General features: G+C 41.6%; 1 protein-coding gene across 1 annotated transcript in view; it reads left to right on the plus strand.

The window, feature by feature from the left end:
* The first annotated feature begins 388 nt into the window (after positions 1 to 388).
* The window catches only part of hdac8 (histone deacetylase 8), a 30,558-nt gene continuing 6,461 nt past the window's right edge, over positions 389 to 24,485 (plus strand). The window contains exons 1-10 of the mRNA XM_061031746.1: positions 389 to 629; positions 723 to 775; positions 2,799 to 2,929; positions 5,459 to 5,600; positions 5,740 to 5,852; positions 6,043 to 6,120; positions 6,196 to 6,304; positions 6,898 to 7,070; positions 7,790 to 7,884; positions 23,046 to 23,151. Coding sequence (XP_060887729.1) covers positions 516 to 629; positions 723 to 775; positions 2,799 to 2,929; positions 5,459 to 5,600; positions 5,740 to 5,852; positions 6,043 to 6,120; positions 6,196 to 6,304; positions 6,898 to 7,070; positions 7,790 to 7,884; positions 23,046 to 23,151 — 1,114 coding nt within the window. The 5' untranslated portion in view covers positions 389 to 515. The remainder of the gene's footprint in view (positions 630 to 722; positions 776 to 2,798; positions 2,930 to 5,458; positions 5,601 to 5,739; positions 5,853 to 6,042; positions 6,121 to 6,195; positions 6,305 to 6,897; positions 7,071 to 7,789; positions 7,885 to 23,045; positions 23,152 to 24,485) is intronic.

Consider the following 24,485-nt stretch of genomic DNA (forward strand, 5'->3'; position numbering starts at 1 on the left):
TGAAAGTATTCTGAATAATCAATTGAATAGTAATGTATTATTCTAAAAGTGTTCTTCGTATTTATGAAAGAATGTCAGTTTGAAGCTTCTTTTTTTACAGTTTATGGATGAAACGTGAACTTTAAAGAAAGGACTACAAATCCCAGCATGCTCCTCGCTCCGCCCGCGTTCCACTTTAGAACGTCCGCGCGTAGGAACATTGTGACCGTCGTTAGCATTCGTTTACGCGTTTTTAAAAAAAATGTCGATATTATGGTTTATAAAATAAGTTAAATCCTGCACACGCATTTTTATTTTACTTTAACGTTTCGTGGAAAGTTGTCGTCCCTTTTACCGAACACCGAAAGCCCGCCTTGAACGGACTGTAGCAGGGGAATGTTGACGGTGTAACACACCAGGGGAATGTTGACGGTGTAACACCAGACGCTGCTCGCTTCTTGTCTTCACTGTGAATTTTCCTCTTTTTTGTTTTAGCGTCGTTTTCTGTTAAATTCTTCACATACTATCCGTTGTAAATGAGTTGCGGGGCAGACAGCGACGATGACAGCTGCCGTAAACGGAGGGTCTCGTACGTGTACAGCCCGGAGTACATCGAAACTTGCGACAGTTTATCCAAAGTGCCAAACCGGGTGAGTTCAACTGAAATGTTTAAATGTCACAGTTTTCATCATCATCTCTTTGTGCATCTTCTGTGTGCTTAATCTATTGACTCCTATTTCCAGGCAAGTATGGTGCACTCACTGATAGAAGCCTATGGACTCCTTGAACACATGAGGTGAGATAATGTCAGTTTATTAACCAAAACAAAGGTATTAGTTTGACTTTAACGTGTTTATATCACAGAAAAACAGATTAAAATACTGTACAAACATCTATCTGCTGATTTGAGTGTTTAATTAAATATCTATGAGGTCAGGGGTTCTTACATTTACTCAATTTACTACTCTGTTTTTACACATTTACATTTAATCTTTCATATTTTAGACTAGTAATGCTTAGTTAAATCCTGGTTGTATATATTCACATTCTTAGTTTTTATATTTTTAGTACTTATTTACTTTGTATTTAATATTATATTGTGTTTATTTGCTAACATTGTGTTTTTTACTCATATTGTGTGTTTGGACAACCTGCTGCTGTAACGACACAATTTCCCAGTTTGGGATCAATAAAGTAATTCTATTCTATTCTGTTCTTATTCCTATTCCTATTCTTATTCCTCTATTCTATTCTATTCTATTCTATTCTATTCCTATTCCTCTATTCTATTCTATTCTATTCCTCTATTCTATTCCTCTATTCTATTCTATTCTATTCCTATTCCTCTATTCTATTCTATTCTATTCCTCTATTCTATTCTATTCCTATTCCTCTATTCTATTCTATTCCTCTATTCTATTCTATTCCTCTATTCTATTCTATTCTATTCCTCTATTCTATTCTATTCTATTCCTCTATTCTATTCTATTCTATTCTATTCCTCTATTCTATTCCTCTATTCTATTCTATTCTATTCTATTCCTCTATTCTGTTCTATTCTATTCTTATTCCTATTCCTCTATTCTATTCTATTCCTATTCCTCTATTCTATTCTATTCTATTCTATTCTATTCTATTCCTCTATTCCTATTCCTCTATTCTATTTCTCTATTCTATTCCTCTATTCTATTCTATTCTATTCCTATTCCTCTATTCTATTCTATTCCTATTCCTCTATTCTATTCTATTCTATTCCTCTATTCTATTCTATTCTATTCCTATTCCTATTCCTATTCCTCTATTCTATTATATTCCTATTCCTCTATTCTATTCTATTCTATTCCTCTATTCTATTCTATTCTATTCCTCTATTCTATTCTATTCTATTCTATTCCTCTATTCTATTCCTCTATTCTATTCTATTCTATTCCTCTATTCTATTCTATTCTATTCCTCTATTCTATTCTATTCTATTCCTCTATTCTATTCCTCTATTCTATTCTATTCTATTCTATTCTGTTCTATTCTATTCTTATTCCTATTCCTCTATTCTATTCTATTCCTATTCCTCTATTCTATTCCTCTATTCTATTCTATTCTATTCTATTCTGTTCTATTCTATTCTTATTCCTATTCCTCTATTCTATTCTATTCCTATTCCTCTATTCTATTCCTCTATTCTATTCTATTCTATTCTATTCCTATTCCTCTATTCTATTCCTCTATTCTATTCTATTCTATTCTTATTCCTATTCCTCTATTCTATTCTATTCCTATTCCTCTATTCTATTCCTCTATTCTATTCTATTCTATTCTATTCCTATTCCTCTATTCTATTCCTCTATTCTATTCCTCTATTCTATTCTATTCTATTCTATTTTATTCTAGCTTTCTGGCAAGTTTTCACTCATGTATTTAACTTTAAAAATAATAAAGCTACTTATTTGAAGAATATTGATATCAAAGATTGTCAATGTGTTACACTTCAGAAACAGTGAAATCAGAACGAGGGCGGTCAGTCGTCCTTTATCAGTAAGAGAGGAACACACCTCTGGAAGAAGACATGCACATACCCCATGGTGGTATATTTTACCCTCCTATTACATCAAAGAAGCATTTCTCCTCTTGATTTATTCCATATTTGCATAACTTCATAACACTTCACTGTGTTTCACTTTGTTCCTCTCATCCCAAAAGACTCCCTTTGTATCAACCAGGAATCCTCCAGAGACTCACTTATCATCTACTGTCACAGAAAGAAGTACTAAATTTGACTGCTCATGTATACAATCCCCCCCTCCCTCCTCCTTTCTCTCCAGCACCGTTAAACCAAAACTGGCCACCATAGAAGAAATGGCTAAATTCCACACAGACTCTTACCTGGAGCATCTTCACAAGATCAGCCAGGACGGAGACAACGACGACCCCCAGTCGTCCGACTACGGCCTGGGTGAGAACAGACAAGAATCCCCCTTTTTTTATCATCGAACAAATAAATGAGTATCTGTGAATTCTATCTCTGTCAGAATCAAGTTTAATTTCCAGTCCTTTCTAAGTCTGTTCCCTACATTCCAGAGACACAATTATAGTCTCAGCATAGAAGTGTTTGATCTGACTTTATGTCCGCTTGTTGTTCATTTCATTTTAATATGAAAAGTGGAGGTTAAACAGCGGGGGAAAAGCTGCAGTTTAAAAAAATAATATCTTCATGCAGTGTTTAATTGTCGCCAGCAGAGGGCGCTGTATCACAAAATGAAAAAACAACAACAATGTAGCTCTAAAGAAAACACTAAGAGCACTCTGAAGAGGTTTTTTAATCAACTTAAATATAAATCATGTTGCTCTCTTTTTTCATGATGTTTGTTTACTTTAGTAAAAAAAAAAAGGAATAAACTATGAGAGATGTTTTAACCCCGAGTCGACCCCCCCCCCCCCCCTCCTTGTCTGGACTGGGTGGGATCTCCTTAAAAAATCCACCACGGTTTGTTTGTTTCTCTTGGATGGACTCACTCAAAGTCCGCCCTTCCACGAGGTTTCTGACTTATCCTCAAGTCCACCCCCCCCCCCCCCTTTTGTGTTTTGTTCCCTCGTCTCGTTCCCTATCTGTGGAGCGCCCTCGACTCATCCCACTGCTACTTCCTGCTTTTGTGTTCTGTGCACCTCCCATTGGTTCATCCTTCCTCGTCACAAAATAACCACCTTTTCCTGGATAGATGTCTCCTCTTCATGTCTCCTCTTCATGTCTCCTCTTCATGTCTCCTCTTCATGTCTCCTCTCCTCTTCATGTCTCCTCTTCATGTCTCCTCTTCATGTCTCCTCTTCATGTCTCCTCTCCTCTTCATGTCTCCTCTTCATGTCTCCTCTTCAAGTCTCCTCTTCATGTCTCCTCTTCATGTCTCCTCTTCATGTCTCCTCTCCTCTTCATCTCTCCTCTCCATGTCTTCTCTTCATGTCTCCTCTTCATGTCTCCTCTCCTCTTCATCTCTCCTCTCCATGTCTCCTCTTCAAGTCTCCTCTTCATGTCTCCTCTTCATGTCTCCTCCTCTCTTCATCTCTCCTCTTCATGTCTCCTCTTCATGTCTCCTCTCCTCTTCATGTCTCCTCTTCATGTCTCCTCTTCAAGTCTCCTCTTCATGTCTCCTCTCCTCTTCATCTCTCCTCTTCATGTCTCCTCTTCATGTCTCCTCTCCTCTTCATCTCTCCTCTTCATGTCTCCTCTTCATGTCTCCTCTTCATGTCTCCTCTTCATGTCTCCTCTCCTCTTCATCTCTCCTCTTCATGTCTCCTCTTCATGTCTCCTCTCCTCTTCATCTCTCCTCTTCATGTCTCCTCTTCATGTCTCCTCTCCTCTTCAAGTCTCCTCTTCATGTCTCCTCTTCATCTCTCCTCTCCTCTTCATCTCTCCTCTTCATGTCTCCTCTCCTCTTCATCTCTCCTCTTCATGTCTCCTCTTCAAGTCTCCTCTTCATGTCTCCTCTCCTCTTCATCTCTCCTCTTCATGTCTCCTCTTCAAGTCTCCTCTTCATGTCTCCTCTTCATCTCTCCTCTTCATCCCTCCTCTTCATCTCTCCTCTTCATCCCTCCTCTTCATCTCTCCTCTTCATCCCTCCTCTTCATCTCTCCTCTTCATGTCTCCTCTTCATCCCTCCTCTTCATCTCTCCTCTTCATGTCTCTTCTTCATCTCTCCTCTTCATGTCTCCTCTTCATCTCTCCTCTCCTCTTCATCTCTCCTCTTCATGTCTCCTCTCCTCTTCATCTCTCCTCTTCATGTCTCCTCTTCAAGTCTCCTCTTCATGTCTCCTCTCCTCTTCATCTCTCCTCTTCATGTCTCCTCTTCAAGTCTCCTCTTCATGTCTCCTCTTCATCTCTCCTCTTCATCCCTCCTCTTCATCTCTCCTCTTCATCCCTCCTCTTCATCTCTCCTCTTCATCCCTCCTCTTCATCTCTCCTCTTCATGTCTCCTCTTCATCCCTCCTCTTCATCTCTCCTCTTCATGTCTCTTCTTCATCTCTCCTCTTCATGTCTCCTCTTCATCTCTCCTCTTCATCTCTCTTCTTCATGTCTCTTCTTAATGTCTCTTCTTCATGTCTCTTCTTCATGTCTCCTCTTCATCTCTCCTCTTCATGTCTCCTCTTCATCTCTCCTCTTCATGTCTCCTCTTCATGTCTCCTCTTCATCTCTCCTCTTCATGTCTCCTCTTCATGTCTCCTCTTCATCTCTCCTCTCCTCTTCATGTCTCCTCTTCATCTCTCCTCTTCATGTCTCTTCTTAATGTCTCTTCTTCATGTCTCCTCTTCATCTCTCCTCTTCATGTCTCCTCTTCATGTCTCCTCGTCATCACTCCTCTTCATCCCTCCTCTTCATCCCTCCTCTTCATCTCTCCTCTCCTCGTCATCACTCCTCTTCATCCCTCCTCTTCATCATAGATTCTTCTGTTTCCTTCTTTAGTTCTCAGTTTGTTTGTTTGTCTTCCTCCAGGTTACGACTGCCCGGTGGTGGAGGGGATCTATGACTATGCAGCAGCAGTAGGGGGCGCCACACTCACAGGAGCCCAGTGTTTGAACGAGCAGAAGTGTGACGTGTCGATTAACTGGGCTGGAGGATGGCACCATGCCAAGAAGTAAGTCAGCATGTTCTGAACCCAGAGTGTTAATGCAGATGTTACATCATGTTGTCCTGAAGGGGGCGCTACAGGCAAAGGTCAGACTATAAAACCCTTTCTCTTCTCTCTCTCTCTCTCTTCTCTCTCTCTCTCTCAGGGATGAGGCGTCAGGTTTCTGTTATGTGAACGATGCCGTGTTGGGAATCCTCAGACTGAGGGAGAAGTACGAGCGAGTCCTCTACGTGGACGTCGACCTGCATCACGGAGACGGTACACAAACAAACAAAAACAAACAAACAAGAAAGAAATATAAAACACAATTTGAAATGTAGAGTCTGCAACAAGGATAACACACGGTTAAAAATAACAATATTCTGTTTGAGGAAGTATCATCAAAGTCATCAAACCTGGAGTAATAGATGACATCACTGTCTCCCCCCCCCCCCCCCCCCCCCCGCAGGTGTAGAAGACGCTTTCAGCTTCACATCCAAAGTCATGACCGTCTCTCTGCACAAGTTCTCTCCTGGATTCTTCCCAGGTCGGTCTCTGCACTTTGTTTCATGATCAACATGTTTCACTGCAGTGTTTAATAACACTGTGTGTGTTTATTTAGGCACAGGCGACCTGAGCGACACGGGGCTGGGGAAAGGCAGGTGGTACGCCGTGAACGTCCCGATGGAGGACGGCATCAAGGACGACCGATACTTCCAGATTTTCACCAGGTAGAGTGTCGAGTCAGGAACTCCCCCCGCGCAGCTCAGAAGGGACGTTTCTCTCCAGGATCCCTGAGGATAAAGTCTTTGTTTCCCCACCCAGAGATCAGAAGTCATCCATAGAGATCTGCCTTGAAGCTAATGCTGACTCAGCGTTTTATTCAGCCCCGGGATTCCTTCCATCATGAGAGCTCAAACTTGGGTTTTGCAAACTTGTTTCAGCATGAAGTGTTAAAAGTTTGAAGCATGCATCCTGTAGTTTGACCAGTTTTTCTAGATTAATGTTTCATCCAATCACAGGAAGGAAAACCTGTGACATCATGTTGACATATAGTCTCCCTTTTAACTCGAGGCTTTTTTTGTTTCTGAGGCATTAAACATCTATTTTTTGATGAAGCGCTTCAGTAGAGCGGAGTCAGAGTGATACGAGTAGCAGTCATCTTAGTCGCGCCTGATTGGCTGAGACACCTGTCAATCAACTTCACATATAAACCACTCAACTCCAAACACGACCTGACCTCTTTTTTTCCAGAGTTCTGACAAACATGAGCAGGAAAAACAAAATGTTTACTGGTGTTTTTTTTAAATGTTTTTTTTTGCAGCGTGTTGCAGGAAGTGCGGGCGCAGTTCAACCCGGAGGCGATCGTGATGCAGCTGGGCGCCGACACCATGGCGGGCGACCCCATGTGCTCCTTCAACATGACCCCTGTGGGGGTGGGCAAGTGTCTGCAGTACGTCTTAGGCTGGCAGCTACCCACGCTGCTGCTGGGAGGAGGTACGCTGAATGAGTGTGTGTTTATTATTCTGTGCGTGCGTGCGTGCGTGCGTGCGTGCGTGCGTGCGTGCGTGCGTGCGTACCCAAAAAATACCCCCATGAAGAGATAGATGATGTACCAAGAACTTTATTGTGTTTGTACTTTTTTTGAATTAGTTGATTCACTTACAAAATTACACACACACACACACACACACACACACATATATATGGATGTACACACACATGTAAACACACACACCATGCTCTGTTCCAGACCCGTCAGTCCTCGGCCAGATGATCGCTTCTACTTACACGACACAATGAAGCCATTTTACTCCACTACAATCCCACCTCTCTTCCTGTCTCTCTCTCTCTCGCCCTTTCTCTCTCTGTCCCACATACTTTCTCTCTCTCTGTTATATTCTCCTCTATGTCTTCGGTTCTTCATTTTCCTCAAGTTCCATCCTCTTCTTCCGTCTCCATCTTTTAAGAGTCACGCCCGAATCAACACATTTGTGAGAATCAATCCATCAGATATTGTTAAATTCACCATCAGCTGTCTGTCGGGGTTGTGAGCTGCCTTCAGACAAACTTTGGTGGGTGGGTCTTGGTTACAGCAGAAAAAAGAGAGAGAGGGCCGCACACTGTTCAGCTGTCAATCCAGAGGCTCGTCCTCAGGCTCTGATTGGCTCATTGGGATCTGAACCCTCATTATCTGTCTTCCTCTTTGTCACCAGGGGGCTACAACCTGGCTAACACGGCTCGCTGTTGGACCTACCTGACCGCCGTGGTGCTGGGAAAGACTCTGTCCTCGGAGATACCAGACCACGAGGTACGACCACACACACACACACACACACACACACACACACACACACACACACACACGCACACACACATATGCCTACATGAACACAAACGCGCTCATTCATCGTACGGTCACACAAAAAAAATCACGACCAGCACGCACGCACATGCACACGCACGACAACCACAAAACACACCCCCCCCTTGTGTTCACTGTCTGCTGAGTCACTCCGTCTAATCAAAGATGGCCGCCCGCTTCTCAATAAAGGGGTCTGTCTTCAGGTGAGTCAGACTGTGTGTGTGTGTGTGTGTGTGTGTGTGTGTGTGTGTGTGTGTGTGTGTGTGTGTGTGTGTGTGTGTGTGTGTGTGTGTGTGTGTGTGTGTGTGTGTGTGTGTGTGTGTGTGTGTGTGTGTGTGTGTGTGTGTGTGTGTGTGTGTGTGTGTGAAGGAGAAGGGTACAGGTGATGACAAATCCTCTCAGCCCCCCCCCCCTCATCTAAAGAGTCCTCTCTCTCTCTCTCTCTCTCTCTCTCTCTCTCTCTCTCTCTCTCTCTCTCTCTCTCTCTCTCTCTCTCTCTCTCTTATTTAGCATAAAGGTGATGTTTTTTTTTGCAGTGTATTTTAGTTAGGAAACAGTTGAAGTGAGTACGGTTACATGCAGTTAAAAAAAGTCGATTTCTTGTGTCAGTCCGACTAAAACCGGACTTCTGAATTTCTCGAAGTCAGACTGCCACACAGAGACAGTGCTGACATTTCACAGAGTCTGTGTTTCGGCCGTCCTCTGTGTTCTCCCGACACCGCAGGATTTCTGATCGCAAAAATATTGAACACTGTTTCATTTTTAAGATTTCAAATCGGGGGGGGGTCCCTGATCGTCTTCTGAGCCGCTCGGGGAGACGTTAAAATCACTCTCAACACGCCTCACACCTCAGGAGTGAAGATAATCTTTAGATCCATCAGATAGTCGGAGCCTTTGCTGACTTTGGTCCGTAGGGGGGGAAACGGCCAGGTTGACTGGGAGCATTGAGCCCAGGTACTCTCAGTCCGGCTGATTGGACATTGTCACACAAACACACACATAATGCACATTTTTTCTATATTATTAAATGTACTTTCTTTATTGTTGTAGTTGTTTATTTCTATAGTGGTGTTTAGTCCACGTTTCTGTAGTCAACATGCCGGTCGGTCCTCGTGGACCTGAGGTCACTGTGAATCATGTAAACACTGTAAGTGCAACTTAAGCTGCTCATTTTACTGTAATGAGGTCATGAGTGTGGACGTAAACAGATGCACCTACGGAGAGGGAAAAAAGGTCCCAAGTAATGAATGTTTGTAAAAAGAAAGGACGTCGTGTTTTTGTCTTCTTTGTGTCATTATGCTAACGGGAAAAAAAAAATCTAATAGAGCCTCATCCTCTCTCTCGACCCGTCTGTCTGTAGAGCTCAACACAAAGAGGCTCTTTCTCTACTCCGCTGATTTTTTGGACCTTGTCTTGGTCAAATGTAATGAATAGCTCTGAGTTAGTTTGCGTGTGTGTGTGTGCGCGCGCGTGTGTGTGTGTGTGTATTGAGCGTGATGAAGGTACCTCTTGTTTCTCCTCGTCAGCATCCCGTGGCCCTAAATAGCCTTTGACCTCATTAAGCAGCACTCACTGAAAACAAAGCAACTATCAGTGCGGGGCAGCTGCCACAGATGATGAAGACGAGGACACACACGCCCGCACACACACACACACACACACACTTCTTAAATCAGAAACGTAAGAAACAAACACACTAATAGCTTTTTTCCTAACTTTGAATTCAAACCTCTTATCGGCTTCCTTTTTCCAATTTGGTGGCTCATATCGATCTTTTTTTTCAAGGTCATCCGGTACTAAAGTTGAAGCACTGCACAACTTTAAACTATAATTTGTGTGTGTGTGTGTGTGTGTGTGTGTGTGTGTGTGTGTGTGTGTGTGTGTGTGTGTGTGTGTGTGTGTGTGTGTGTGTGTGTGTGTGTGTGTGTGTGTGTGTGTGTGTGTGTGTGTGTGTGTGTGTGTGTGTTCTTGGCCCTGTCTGTGCCCGTTGTGCTCGATAAGAGGGGCATTTATCCATGATGACCAAGCAAAGCTGGAGTTCCAGCGACACGGAACAAAAACTACCTTTGTGCCATTTTCTGTGTGTGTGTGTGTGTGTGTGTGTGTGTGTCTGTGTGTGTGTGTGTGTGTGTGTGTGTGTGTGTGTGTGTGTGTGTGTGTGTGTGTGTGTGCGTCCACTACTCTGCTCTACTGTAGACAAAAACCACATGAATGCACACATTCATCAGAGTTAGATAATGTACAGGCCTGTTTTATAACTCTTTTTTTTTCGTCTTTGTATGATTAATTGCCTTCAGCGTGGAGGAAACAAAGTGTTACTCGAGTGGGAAACTATTCGTTATGAAGCCGCAATCAGGGAAGCTCTTATTTTTTTTTTTTGATTTATGAAAAAAATGACCCAAGACAGTGGAAGGAAATTATCTGGATTTTGTTTTCACTGTGTGGCCTTTTCAAATGTTTCCATGGAATTGAATCTCTGGTGATTTTAAACCGTGACTCTATTTGCTTGTTATGCCACCGACAGGCGCCGAGTGTTATCCAATTTTTAAACACAATTTTGGGGAAATTCCCAACAAAGCAGAGCCTCTTGTGATCATAACATCCTTTATTTAACCAGACACGGCCCATAAATTACTCTTATAGTCAAAAGACCAATCTGTAAGATATCCACTGAATGAGATGATAAAGTGACCTTACTATATGATCAGACATTAAAGGCTTTATTTGTGATTTTTCACACTTAAATATAATATAAATCAAGTATATCCTCTGAAAATAACTCTGTGAGTCATGACTGTCTACAATGGGTGTAACACCCGAGTCCCACTGTCTGTGATGTTTTCAGAGTTTTCAGAGTCCTATCTTCAGTTTGTTTACATCGCCCGGCCGGCCGGCTGACTCCTCCCCTCGTGTATAAAAGTTGTTTAATTGAGGGACTAGAGAAAAGAAGAATAACATACTGTACTCACTGCTTAACTGTGTTTCTAGATCACGCTCATTTCAGGTAAATTTACATGCAGTGTGAAGATACGAGCATAATAAAGATCGCTAGCATTAGCATGCTAACACAACAATGCAGCGCAAGTTGTTTTGGTTTCATGCTGGTGCTCAAGGGCGACATCTGCTGGATCAAAAAAATCACATATAAAGCCTTTAAAGATCCCAGAATTTCCCTTTAACTGACAAACGTCCGTCAAACTGAAATTTAAGAAGTATTTTTTTTTTTTGGGAACATCTAAAAACAGTCTCTTAGTTTGTTTGTCTTGTGAAATCCATCCAACAAGTTTTAGTTTTTTGAGCCCAAACAAACCCCTCGGACTTAATGTTTAAGAATAGCAGTCTAAGAAACACAAACATCAATCAGACTCTGCCAGTACAATAGTGCTGTAATATCCCTCTGATTACCAGAACCCAAAATATGACACGGCAGATAACCCAACACAATGGCCCTGCTTCTTGTCAAACGTGTTCAACTTTCAATATCTTATAAAAACACGAGTAAAGGCGCCTTTTGTTGTTTGAACCGGGGAATCAAGCTGCAGGATCGAAAGTCATTAACCTTCCCCGTTGACTTGTATTGTCTGGTAGCAGTTAGCTGATCCTTTTTGACCCCCCTCATTGTGTGGCGGCGGCGGAGACAATCTGCGTGTGAATCAGAGGGTAACAACATGGGACTGTCTTAAAATAGCCACAGGTCAAAGATCAGTTTGTGTTACTGATTGGCCGACCATTGGGATTGCTTTTATAACCTAGTGCGGGGAAATATCTATTTTACTTTGAAACCCTCCAAGAACGTTTGTGTCCACATGTTGTCCCTTTTCAAGAGGTTCAAATTCAGTGTGAGGGCAGCTAGGAGCAAAAGGAATCTTGGAAAGTGAAACCTTTGTGATGCTATGGGAAAAGAGAGAGGACAAAAAAGTCACATTAGTTTTGGTTCTGAAGTTTATTTTGAATTTCCTCCTTTTTTTTTTAAGAGAAAAAAGCTAGAGAAACATTTCTCCGGCCGACCCGAGTGGTCGCGTTATTTACCTTGTCCTGGTATGGTAAACCTCGCGGATCTTTGGGAGTCAAGGAGGATTAAAGTAATCACAATAAGTGGATGAATATTTGTGCCTAAGGCTCTGTTCACATCCCAATACCACATCGCATGGTGGAGCAACTAATGCCTCTAATCGCTCAGTTTGGGCGGATGTGGCTCAGTGGGGGAGTCGGTCGTCTCTCAACTGGAAGGTCGGGGGTTCGATCCCCAGCTCCTGCATCCACACAACTGATGTGTCCTTTGGCAAGACGCTTAACCTCCAGTTGCTCTGCCGTCAGTGTGTGAATGTGAAGGTGTGAGTAGTCAGAAACCTAGGAAAGAGCTGTACAAACTCAAGTCTATTTACCATTTACCATGACTCCATGGAGGTATATGGAAATCTGTTACAGTTCTAATAGAAACAAAAGTCTTCTAACGCATATTTAAAATTCTTCAAAAACATGAAATGCGATGAACTAGATCAACTATTGACATTCAGCGACAAATCACAATTAAAAAAACTTAAAACTTTTTCCTGTTCTATAAAAAAAAACGATTTTTATGCTTGTGTAAATATTAGCTTGTTAGCATAGCAACATTCAGACTGTCATTATTGCCGGTTAATTGTGACTTTAATGCCGTTTAAGCATCCTGTCGAGCTACATTGACTTCATTGCCTAATCAGAAATAAGTTACTGTTTCCATGTGCTACACTGTCAGGCTTTCTTACTTATCCCCCCTCCCCTCATCCCCCTCCTCTTCTCTTATTCTGTTTTCGGACGTTTCCCAGCAGTTGAGTTCCTCCCAGCCGCGCTGCTCCGATAAAAAACAAACCACAGATCCAAACTTCCTGCGGCTGTCCCGCTGCCCACCAGGCAGACCCCTCCACTCACAATGATTCTGAATCCAGCTCGTAGCCTTCGTCCTCTTTCAGGAGCTCGGCTCTTTCCTGTCTCCACTGCCTGACCATTAAACACATATTGTATTAGCTCTATAAATATTCTCAAAACGGAAACTGGCACTGTGATTTGCCCGATGCGCTGTTACTGTTATTTCCAAAAACAACCACATCAATGTTGGATCTACTTTCAGACCTCGATGTTATCTCTACTCGTTTTTCATTTCTAGTGAAGGGCAGTAGGGTTGTTTACTTTTTGGTGGCAAACCTTCACTTCTGGTTCTTTGATAACCTTTGATTTATGGATCTGATTTAACCCCTATGAGGGAGAATTGAAATGATGCCCTCATTTTAAAAGGCTCAAGTTCCTCTGCTGTCATTAGCCAACAGTAAGTGGATTTTAAGTGGGTGATATTGTTTTGTATACGGAGCTGAGTCTTGATGAACTACAGTTAATGAGAGCAAACCATCCTCAAATGAAGCATAAAATATGTAACCTCATGTAGAAAAAATGATGTACCTAGTGCCATGTTCCATTTACCTCGGAAGTCGGAGATTTGTAAATTTTATTTAATTCAAACAAACAATAAAGTTAAGAAAAACAAACATAAAATCTCAAATTTTGAATGAAAAGGAGCAGAAAGAAGACTAATCTAATCATGTCTGCCCCTCTTTCACGAAGCATTGATTAAAACAAAACAAAAAACTTCATTCAATGACGTCACAACCCGAGTTAACTGCGTTCCAGTTGCTAAGTCGGAAAAAAGCAACATGGACGCCTCCAGGAGTACCTTTTGTTTCGTTAGCTAACGCCAGACGATAACAACACACTACGTGATAGTTTCATGAAAACACCTCCACAGAGAGAACCTGCACCATACCATCAGCATGATGATTTAATTACACAAAAAGACGACTAAGCTGCTAATAAACTCAACAGTTGCACGTAGCGGCCATATTGGATCTGAACTCGGGCTACTTTTTTTTATCCCTCCGAGTTTCCGAGGTCGTAATTACGACTTCAGGGAGGCGTTCCAGTTGACACTTCTGACTGGGAACTCGGAATTTCCCACTTCCGAGGTCAACTGGAACGCAGCAGAACTTAGCATACATAACTTCAAGTAAGGAAAATAAACAACATTTTTTTTTTTTTTTTTAAAGATTTATTTTTGGACTCGAACCTGGGCCGCCCACTTGGAAGACCACAGCCTCCATACATGGGGCGCGCGCACTAACCACTGCGCCACCAACGCCCTGAAACAAACATTTTTTTATCGTTAGTTTGGAGAACTTGTTGGAAGCTGCCTTTTTCATATTTTCCAACGTTTTCCCCTTGATGCTGCCATGTTTATATTGTCCGAGGTTTAGAAGTCCTTGACCAGGCTGTGATGTCACCTCTTTGGCTGCACAAGTAGAAATTATTTCAGATTTTAAGAGAGTTGTGTAGATTTCATCGTAGAACAGCAAGTATCTACATTTGTCAAAACACCGACAGCAACTCTCCAGTGAGACAAACACAAAAAACGTGTGTCCGTCTTTGAGCCACACAGGAAGGGAGGACGTCTCTGCTCTCAGATTGGCAGCGGGAAAAGCGTCCCGCCTCTTTACTTCCTACTTCCTCTTTTTCCTGTCTGCAGCCACTTCCTGTCCTGCCCCTAGCCGCCGTCAGGGATGTGTTGGCTCCCGGAGTCACCGGCATCAATCGCCGGAAACATCACATCGGTAGAGTGTGTGAGAATGTGTGTTTGTCAAGACGACGGGGGAGGGGATTATTCCCTTTTTTTAGTCATCTCTTATCGATATGAGTTAATACAAAGTATTTCATCAAATCCTGGCAGTGAAAGTTGTCACTGAGAGTCAGGATGTTCCAACAATGAGCTGAAAGCGTTTGTTTCCTGTCTGGTTTCCTTCAGGGAGTCATGACTGTGTTGGACTTTTGTGTTTTTTTTAGCGTCTGTTTTTCTTTCAAGTTCACGGACGGGCTTGATCCTGCATGATGGATGAGTCATCATTCATCGCTTCTTATCTTGATTTTTAATGTTCCTATTAGGAAAGATGTTTTTATGAACCCAATGGCTTTGTTTTGATCAAATTTGCACTTTGGTTTTTCCAATCATCCCTGACCGTTTTTTATTGTTTTTTCCCAAAAATAGAGTCAAAACTTTAAAAAAATGACACGTTCATTTGGATGAATGAATCACAGAACAATTACTAAATTATTAAATTGCCGCTAATTAATTCCCCTCTGATGTCATAAATCACCGATCATAAGAAGCGTCTAGAGCAGCCTTGTAAACGTAACAAAAACACAGGACGAAAAATGTCATGGGCTTTTGATTATTTTTGTATTCATGCGAGAGATCAACATCCTCTCTGATCGATTAATAACAGTCTACCCTCCATCTCTCATCCTTTGCCTGTCTGCCTAGAGAAACAGACACACACACACACACATTCAGAGACATGCTGAGGTAGGCTGTGTTCAACCTTTGAATACATCTATTGAAGTGCGATCTTTCCCATTTATTATAAATCTTCTCCTGTCGTTCTTTCAGAAAGCTTGTAGAGTTCCAACACACGTTCTTTTTGATCGTTTCCATAAATCACTGACGAGAAGCTTCTTCCATGAACGACTCACGCGCTGTGAAAACAAATACATGAGGGGAAAAAAACTAAACTTTTGGGACGGACAAAACCTGTAACAAGGAAATAAAGCAGAACTAGCAACAACTTAAATAATACAGTATAAGAAGATATTACAATATATAAAATATAATTTAAAAATATAAAATATAAAAATAAAAAACACAAACGGTGCAATGTAGGAGCTGTGCAGTGGACTGTGAGAAAAAATCTTACTCTTACTTATGGCGTATTTGTCAGTGTGATTTACATTTGTTTGTCACTTTATTGAGAAATGTTTATAAAAAGAGTTGGAAATAAAAGTAAGACTTCCCTCCTAATAGTGTGAACAACAGAGTGAAATTAAAATGTGGTTATGCAGTAAATCTACCAGTTATACAATCCTTCTCATTTTATCCATACATGTGATTAATTACAATTAACTAATAATCAATCAATCAATCAATTTTTATTTGTATAGCGTCAACTATACAAAAGTATTATCTCGAGACACTTTACAAAAAGCAGGTAATAGACCTTACTTATTGCTAAATAACAAAGCCTGTAATTAATTAGAGTAATTTTTAATTGATTGACAGCACTAGTTAAGATAAGATCTGTATTGTCTGATGATCAGTAAAATACAAATACTAACACTAAACCCAAATATACAAAATACTAACCCTTACCAATATACAGATTTACATATTGTTATAAGAAAATACAGTTAAATACCGTAATACAATATATCAGTGGTACTCAGCCTCGTTAGACTTAAGAGTCATATTGACCCAAAAATATTTCTGCAAATATGAGAGGGAAACACAGTGACATGACTTTCAAAGAATCATTTCTGCTGACAATGTTTCCCTTTTTTAAATAATTACTTTCTCCAAGTAGGACCTAAATGAGCCACATGTAGCTCGAGAGCCTCGGGTTGAGTATCACTGCTATATGATAGCTTGAAGTGTAGTTTGAAAGTGACGGGTGCTAGATAGTTCAAAACAGGGTTAGGAAGTAGGAGATGTTTACGTTATGTGGCTCCAGCAACCAAATGTTAGCACTAGTAAGGGTTTTGGGCAGGTTGAGAATCATCCCAAAACAATTGAAGGCTCCGTATTCAAAAACTTTAAATCTAAGTTTTCATAATAGTATTTGTTGGATGACATTCATAAAAATGTAAAGATAAAGAGATATGGAGGTTTGGAAGGCGTCCACATGCAAAAAAAAAAAGAGCGGGATGTGTACGTGCGCTATGTGACTGCGATGTGGGCAAAGGGTCATTTTTCTTTTTTTCCTCTCCTTGTTGAAAACATTTATTAGACGGCGGCTTGATAGCAGACACAGTCCATTTGTTTTCTGAGACGTTTTGCCCTCCGCTGTGCAGCTCAGCATCCTTCATAACTGGAGATCCTGCTGATGGCTGTGAAAACAAACACACACACACACACACACACTCACTGCTGTCCACAGATGGGTTCGTGCATGAAATAACACACTCGAGCGTTTTCACTCAGATGTACATGTTCTGTTTTTCAGCTCGTTCAGACCACAATATGCTTGCACAAACAAACACTAAATGATGAATGGATCTGTACTTGTTAAATCAATATAGACATATAGACGTAGAGTATACCCTCTTTTTTTATTGCTGCATCTTTGAACACTGACGCAAGTGAGAAGCAACAGCAGAGCAGGTTTTAAACTTTTACAAAGCAGCTCTCCAAATAACCAAAAAACAGTGAATCAAACAGAGAGAGAGAGAGGTAATGGAAACGGCGGGGCAGCCCGACATCCTGTCTGTTGGCCGCTCCGACACTCTCAGCTCCGGTGAAGTCAGCTAAACTCCTCTTGAACCAAAAAAAACGTTGGTACAGTACAACGTCCTCTTCTGTCGGTCCAGTGTGACGGAGTGTTTCGCTGACAGAGGTGTCGGCAGCTTGGCAGGAAAGAGAGTCAGTGGCGCGCCATGTTTTTATAAACAATCGGTTGAATCTTTAAACCCTCATTTTGGTTTTTACAGTGAAACTTCAGTTACTACTACTGCCAATATACACTCATCGGTACACCTTGTCAGTACCGAGTTGGACCCCCTTTTGCCTTCAGAACTGCCTTGATTCAACAAGGTGCTGGAAACATTTGGGGATTTTGGTCCATATCGACATGACATCATCACTCAGTCACTGCAGATTTGTCGGCTGCACATCCAATGGGACAAATCTCCCGTTCCACCGCATCCCAAAGGAACTCTATTGGATTGAGTTCTGGTGACTGTGGAGGCCGTTTCAGTAAAGTTAACTCATTGTCATGTTAAAAAAAAACAGTTTGATATATGAGCTTTGCAACATGGCGCGTTATCCTGCTGGAAGTAGCCATCAGAAGATCGTCAGCAACAATGCTCAGGTAGGCTGTGGCGTTTTAAACGATGCTCAATTAGTACACAGGAGACTCGGTTGTAACGAGGGGTTATTTGAGTTACTGTTGCCGTTCCATCAGCTCGAAACCAGTCTGGCCATTCTCCTCTGACCTCTGACCTCTGGCATCAACAAGGCATTTTCACCCAGAGAACTTTTTCAGACCATTATCTGTAAACTCTTGGCTGTGCATTGAAAATCCAAGTCTAGATTAGCAGTTGCTGAAATACTCAGACCAGCCCGTCTGGCACCAGCAACCATGCTTCCCATGTCGTAGCACAATTTGAATCCGCAGACATGGACACCAATATTAATTCTACAATTCAGTTAGCAGACGCTTTTATCCAAAGCGACGTACATCAGAGAGTAAGAACAACACAAGCAAGGATCTAGAAAAAAAGGGAACAATGTCAGTAAGAGCAAACGATCAGCTTTGAGTCTGATTGGACACACAGGTGCTGACAGGAAGTGACCAGAGGCAAAGCACAACATTGAGGGCAGTTCTTGAGAGCTCTAATCAGTATAGAAACCATCTTATAAGTCGTCGTTATCAAACAAAAACCATCGTCACAACCATCATCATCATCAATAATATGGAGACCATCATCATTAAGTTAGTAGGTATTCATGAAAGAGCTGGGTCTTTAGCTTTTTCTTAAAGGTGCAGAGGGTTCATTCCATATTCAATATCAAGCAATCACAAGACCATTATGAATATCTGCATAGACGACGTTACATAAGCCAGACAACACTTTGAAAATACATTTTGAATCGCAGACATTGAGAGCGTTTCTTGCATCATGGCCCGAGTTTCCCATGCGAACATGTTTTTACAAACAGCGAGTGATTGATGGGCAGAGGGTCCATGTTAAGCTCAGTGGTAAAGAAGATCCGAGACCCTCCGCTATTAATCTCCCAGTGTGTCTCTGCTGAGGACACTAGAGCCAGTCAGAGAGTATTTTTCTGTCTCCTGACCTTGTATAGGTGACGTAGATGTCCCGCATCATCGGATCATATCATGCACTAAAGTCTCATACGCTCAATTTCCAGCTTTTAAATAAAAAATCACATTTGCGAAGTCTTTGTAGTCTGAGAAGTTTAAAGAATACTAAAGACGCATTATAGGAAAATGTTTCTTTTAGGAGTGTCTCGTCCTCCCTTCCTCTCACATTTCTCCCCATGGTCGTCCAAGCCAAACAAGCTTGCAGCAAGTGTGTGTGTACAATTTGTGTGTGTTTTTGTGAAACTGGACAGCAGGAGACAGAGCACTGGGTTCATGGGAATACATTGCGGGTGTGTGTTAAGTAACTTTTCTCATGTTGTGCTCTGTTGAGACCGGAGGTAAGACACTGAAAACTCATCGGAGCTAATTGGAAACAGACACACACACACCCCAAACAGACACACACACAAACACACATTAAAAAGGGCTTTACCTTTTGTATGCATTGACCACATTTTACATGCACTCCCCTCTGTCTGACTCACACATTTATACAGAGTTATTAAACGAAGACAGAGTCGTCTTTGTCTTTCAAGTACACAAAAGTGGACTGGAATACGCTTTGGCTCAGCTGTGTGTTTGTGTACATCTGTTCAGGCCGCTCTGTGTGTGTGTGTGTGTGTGTGTGTGTGTTGTGTAATAAGCCATCTGAAGTCTTCTCTAATGGCCCTCATCAAATCCTTGACAGAGTTCCAATCGCAAAAAAAGAAGAGATCCCTGTCTTTCAAATTACCAGACATTACTGTGGAAATCATTATGGGCTGCTGGTTGCTCAAACGGATATTTTGAGGAAAGCTAATGGACCTTTTTTTTTTTTTCCATTTACCTTCAGGTCTGAAAAGATGAAATTCAAGTTGTGAAACAGCAGAAAATGAATCTGCTGCTTCACCAGTTTTATGACCTGCGTGTTGGTCAGTGGATGTCGGGAAACGTTTGGCTTAGTTTTTTATTAAGAAACTTGTTAGCAGAGTTTAGAACTCATTACATTATGAACAATCCCAATCTGACTCACTGACAAGCAATAATATTGATCAAATTGAATAGTTTGGAAATATACCCAGGCATATAAAGTGGTCTCGCTTGTGGACCTGATAGAAAAACTGGACTCGTGGCCTCAGCAGAGGTCTGCGCTCTTCAAGTGGACTTAAATTTAATTATTTTATCAAGCAAATTTACCAAACATTATCTGATTACGGCCGTTTTTATTCTCGGAAAATTGAAACTCTCTGGCATTGTTTTTTTTTGAGGCAAGAAGTGTTCTTAGAAAATCAGGCGTTTTCAGACCGCAGGAACGTCTTCATAGTTCTAGGAACTGTTGGGGACCCTCCTAATTTTTCTATTAATTCCGCACCACAGGAACTACTATATTAGGCAAGGCAAGTTTATTTCTAAAGCACATTTCAACAACAAGGCAATTCAAAGTGTTTCAAACAAGACATCAAAAGCATCAGGACAATTATGAACTCTTTTAGTTCCTGGAACCCCGTTTAGAGGAACCTTTTTAGCTCCTGTCAGAGTAGGCACCAAGGTGTAAAGTTCTCAGGGAACTCGCAAGTTCCAAGAACCGTTTGGCCTGAAAACACCTATAGTGAGCTCTATTTTCAGACAGATATCGTTGTGAAATCAATTAAGCTGGTTATATAGATGCACACTTTGTGATCCACAAAAACTCTGAAACAACAAACTTGAGACGACTGTAAAAATGCTAAAACATAAACCAGGAATACCACAGGCAGATTGAAGAAGGCATTGTTAAATTATTGCTCACATCTTAGAACTTTTTGTAGTATTGGTTTGGTCTTCCTTCAGAAATTAAATTTGCTCAGATGTCATAGGAATACCGTAGTTGTGCATATTTACTACTGATACCATACTTTAGTGTTGTCGTACTTGAAATCAGTCTTGGTGTCAAGACAGATTGGTCCACTTTTTGAAGGTCTCGTCTCGGAATAGAAAGCATTTTAATTTGGTCTTGGACTCGGTCTCAGACTGGGGGGACCACAGTTTTTAAATCAAGACTGATTGGCTACGTTCAAGTCATTGCTGTGATTAGAATTTCCCTTTCTTAAACAACTAATAACTTTAAGTCATTTGTAGTTTGATTTTTATCCCCTGGTTACGACGCAACCTTCCGGTGTTAGGGTCTAAATTAAAGACGCCTGCTGCAAATAAGATGATGATTTTTCATTGATCTCAATGGTCTTAGTCTTGACTCGGTCTCACCCCGCCATAGTCTCGATCCCTAAATGTCTTGGTCCCGGTCTTGGAGCACTATGGTCTCGGGTATCTCTTGGCGTCGTTTGGCATGGTCTCGACTACAACACCATACTCACTATAGCATGTTGTGAATGGTGATGGATGAACTCTACCTTCCAAGAACAAATATTTCAGAGGTCAAAGATAAGCTCAACATTTGAATCCGATATGAGAACAGATAATTGGAAGCAAATTTTGGCCGTCTAACTTTAGCGACGCACTCTTGCACGTGTAGTACGGTTGGAGGAATCCAGGTGATTTTGTTTCAGCCCTCAGTCAGTTATTTGTTCTCCTGAGGAGTCCTTGTAGTCCAAGGCTTTCACAACAGTCACACCAATGAACTGACGCACTTGTGGTCGGACCTGGCCTCCAGAGTTTGTTTTGCTCTCATGGCACTGAGTCATGGCCTGAAAAGTTCCCTGGGAATGTGTTTGTTCAACTGATGAGCTCTGGTTTTCACTTCTGGGTGAACCCATTCACTGGATTTCCACCTGTTTTTCTTTTCTTTTCTCTTCTCCCCTCGATATTTTGGCTGGTTCTGTTTCTTGGAAAATGGTTTTCGACTCTGCATGAAATGCCAGGAGTCTTTGGTATTTGCTGAAATCATCTCCTCTTTATTTCGCGTTGGTGAGGCCCAGGCTGTCAGGAGGGACATTTTGACTGATCTGTGGTTCTTCTTCTTTGTTCCACGTTCGTTTTCTTTTCTTTACATGAACCAGACTCGACCGTCTCGTATATCTGTTTGAGTTAATGCAACTCTCAGACAACACAACACAACGAGCTCAGAGAATATATGAAACATGTGTCCATCTGAACGCTCTCACGTGTGTTTTTTAGTCACTGTGGTCCAGACTGGAATATCTTGTCAAATATTGGACAGATTGCCATAAAAGTTTGTACGGATATTCCCAGTGATCACAACAAATCCTGATGTCATTGAGAAAGCCTCTTGTGCCACCATGAGGTTTGTATTTATGGTTTTGAGGCGAACATCTCTTTGACTTTTTGATGGATTGCCTCAAACTTTGTCAAAGCCATTCCTGATTCCGTTAAGATGAACAAATGGAAATTGGGATCCTGAACTTTTCTACCAGTGCCATCATAACTTCAAAATAGCAATTGTCCAATTTTTTGGTTTATGACCAATACCTAGAAAGTTATACTCTAGAGTTGGCTGAATTTTGAGATTGGTGACTCGTAGGTGTGAATGTGAGTGTGGCTGGTTGTCTGTCTCTATATGTCAGTCCTGTGATTGACCGGTGAACAGTCCAGGGTGTAACCCCGCCTCTCGCCCAATCACAGCTTGGACCATGCTTGGATGTTGTTGACAAGTTAGCATGAAGTTCAAAATCCAAAAAGTGCCATCTACTATGTCTACTACCATGACTCTATCTTTGCTGTTGCCTTTACCACTTCAGCTACTTAAATAGGATCAATGGGTTTCCCTGTCCACAGCTGGGATACTCATCAGGGACGCAGCTAGAGCATGATCAGACACCTTTAGAGATCAGAGTAGTGTGCGCTGGATTACTCTGATCTATAAAATGAGCCTAAAAGAATGACAAGGAGATATGTCTTCGTTTAGGAGAAAAGTCTGAGAGCCTTTGATGTTTCCCACTGTTGTGAATTAATTTCAAGTCTGAAAGCCAGTGTAAATATTCATCACCACTCAGATTCACAATCCAACTCTTCATAGTGCAAATGTTCCAGGAAGAGCAGCCGCATTCTTCACAAAAAAAAAAGGACAAAAAAGGATGAAATGTGCTTTGGCGTTTGTCTGCAGTGTCTCTGTGCAGATGTGAGGGATGAAAGTACGAGGGGGGAAAATAAGAAATATTTAAAAACCAGTAAATCAAGAGGTGGTAATGATTGATGTTGTGTTTTTTGTTTCTTCAGTTTTTTACAGAATATGGACCTGACTACTCGCTGGAGATCAGCCCAAGCTGTAGACCCGACCGCAACGACTCTAAACACCTGGACCAGGTCATCAGCACCATCAAAGGTGTGTGTGTGTGTGTGTGTGTGTGTGGATGCACAGGTGTGTCTGTTTGTGTCTGGGTGGGTAAACAGGTGTCTGTGTGTGTGTGTATATGTGTGTGTGTGTCTCCTTGAACCCTCGCTCACCTAAAGCCTTTCTGTCTCTGTGCTTCTTTTCATGTGTGGTTTCATGTGTCTGCTCTCGTTTCTATACGTCCCTGTGTGGGATGAAAGTACGACTTCTTCTTCTTCTTCTCTTTTTTTATCTCGTCCTCCCTGCATGTGGCTCTTCACATCCTTTTGTGTTTGTTTGACTAGACTGTCGACCTTTTTTTTTTTTTAACCCACAACCTCTTTAGATTCAGAGGCTGGGTCTTGATTCATGTGGTATTTTTCCCCTCTTTGCATCCTTTTCTTTCTATACATTCAACTACACATTTGTTCGTATATAAGTGTGTGAGTGTGAGTGTGTGTGTGTGTGTGTAGTCATGTGGTTCAGCATAAAGTCGGGCCTTTTTGGTCTCGGCGTTGACAGCCCGCAGCACCCAGGAGAGATCTTTCATCGGGGTGAAATTTAGGCAAAAGTTGAGAACAGTTTGAAGGACTTGAGGTCAGGAGTACGCCTACGACTCCCGTTCATTTTTCCGAATGTTAAACTTTTATAAAGCCAAGGTATTTTTTTAGGGGGAAAAATAAAGAGTCTGCGTTTGATCATTTAGTGTCTCGTAAATGTTGAATATCCGGTGTGTTGAAGTGTGAACCGCAGACCAACAGGAAGTCGTCCTTGCTTTCCCCTCAGTCAGTGAAATGTTTTTGATTCGACGCAGCAGTCGTCCATTCTCCCATTGGAGCGAAGGTGAGAGGAATTTGTGCCATTGTTTGTCTGCAAAAAAAAGAAAGAAAAAGAAACGCTCCAGACACAGAGAGGTGGCTTCCAAACAAATGAGAGCAGAGGATTTTAGAGTCAAGGAAACATTGAACAGCGTTCTCAGCTGACTTGATTTAAGCCATGAATATTTGAGCAAAGTTCATGCAGGCGGAAATTGCAGCAGATTGACATAGACATTGGCGTTGCAATGCCTTGTGGAACATGTAGTCACTGCTGGCATCGCACTGCAAACGGAAAAAGTCGTCTGCATAAAAAACACTTTTTTTTTTTAATCTCCATATTAAGGATCTTAATACTCAATCCACCACAGAGGAAAAACAGCTGTATCCAGACATCACATAAAGTGATCATAAAGAGTTGCCTCGACAAGATTCTGGTTGCGTCTAAATAACACAACGCTCACTTTTTACTTTCCAAACTGCAACTGTGTCTGTCGTTTCCATCTCACTTTTTTTCAGGTGGAAAACTTC

This window comes from Labrus mixtus, chromosome 23 (genome assembly GCF_963584025.1).
Source record: "Labrus mixtus chromosome 23, fLabMix1.1, whole genome shotgun sequence".
NCBI lineage: Eukaryota > Metazoa > Chordata > Actinopteri > Labriformes > Labridae > Labrus > Labrus mixtus.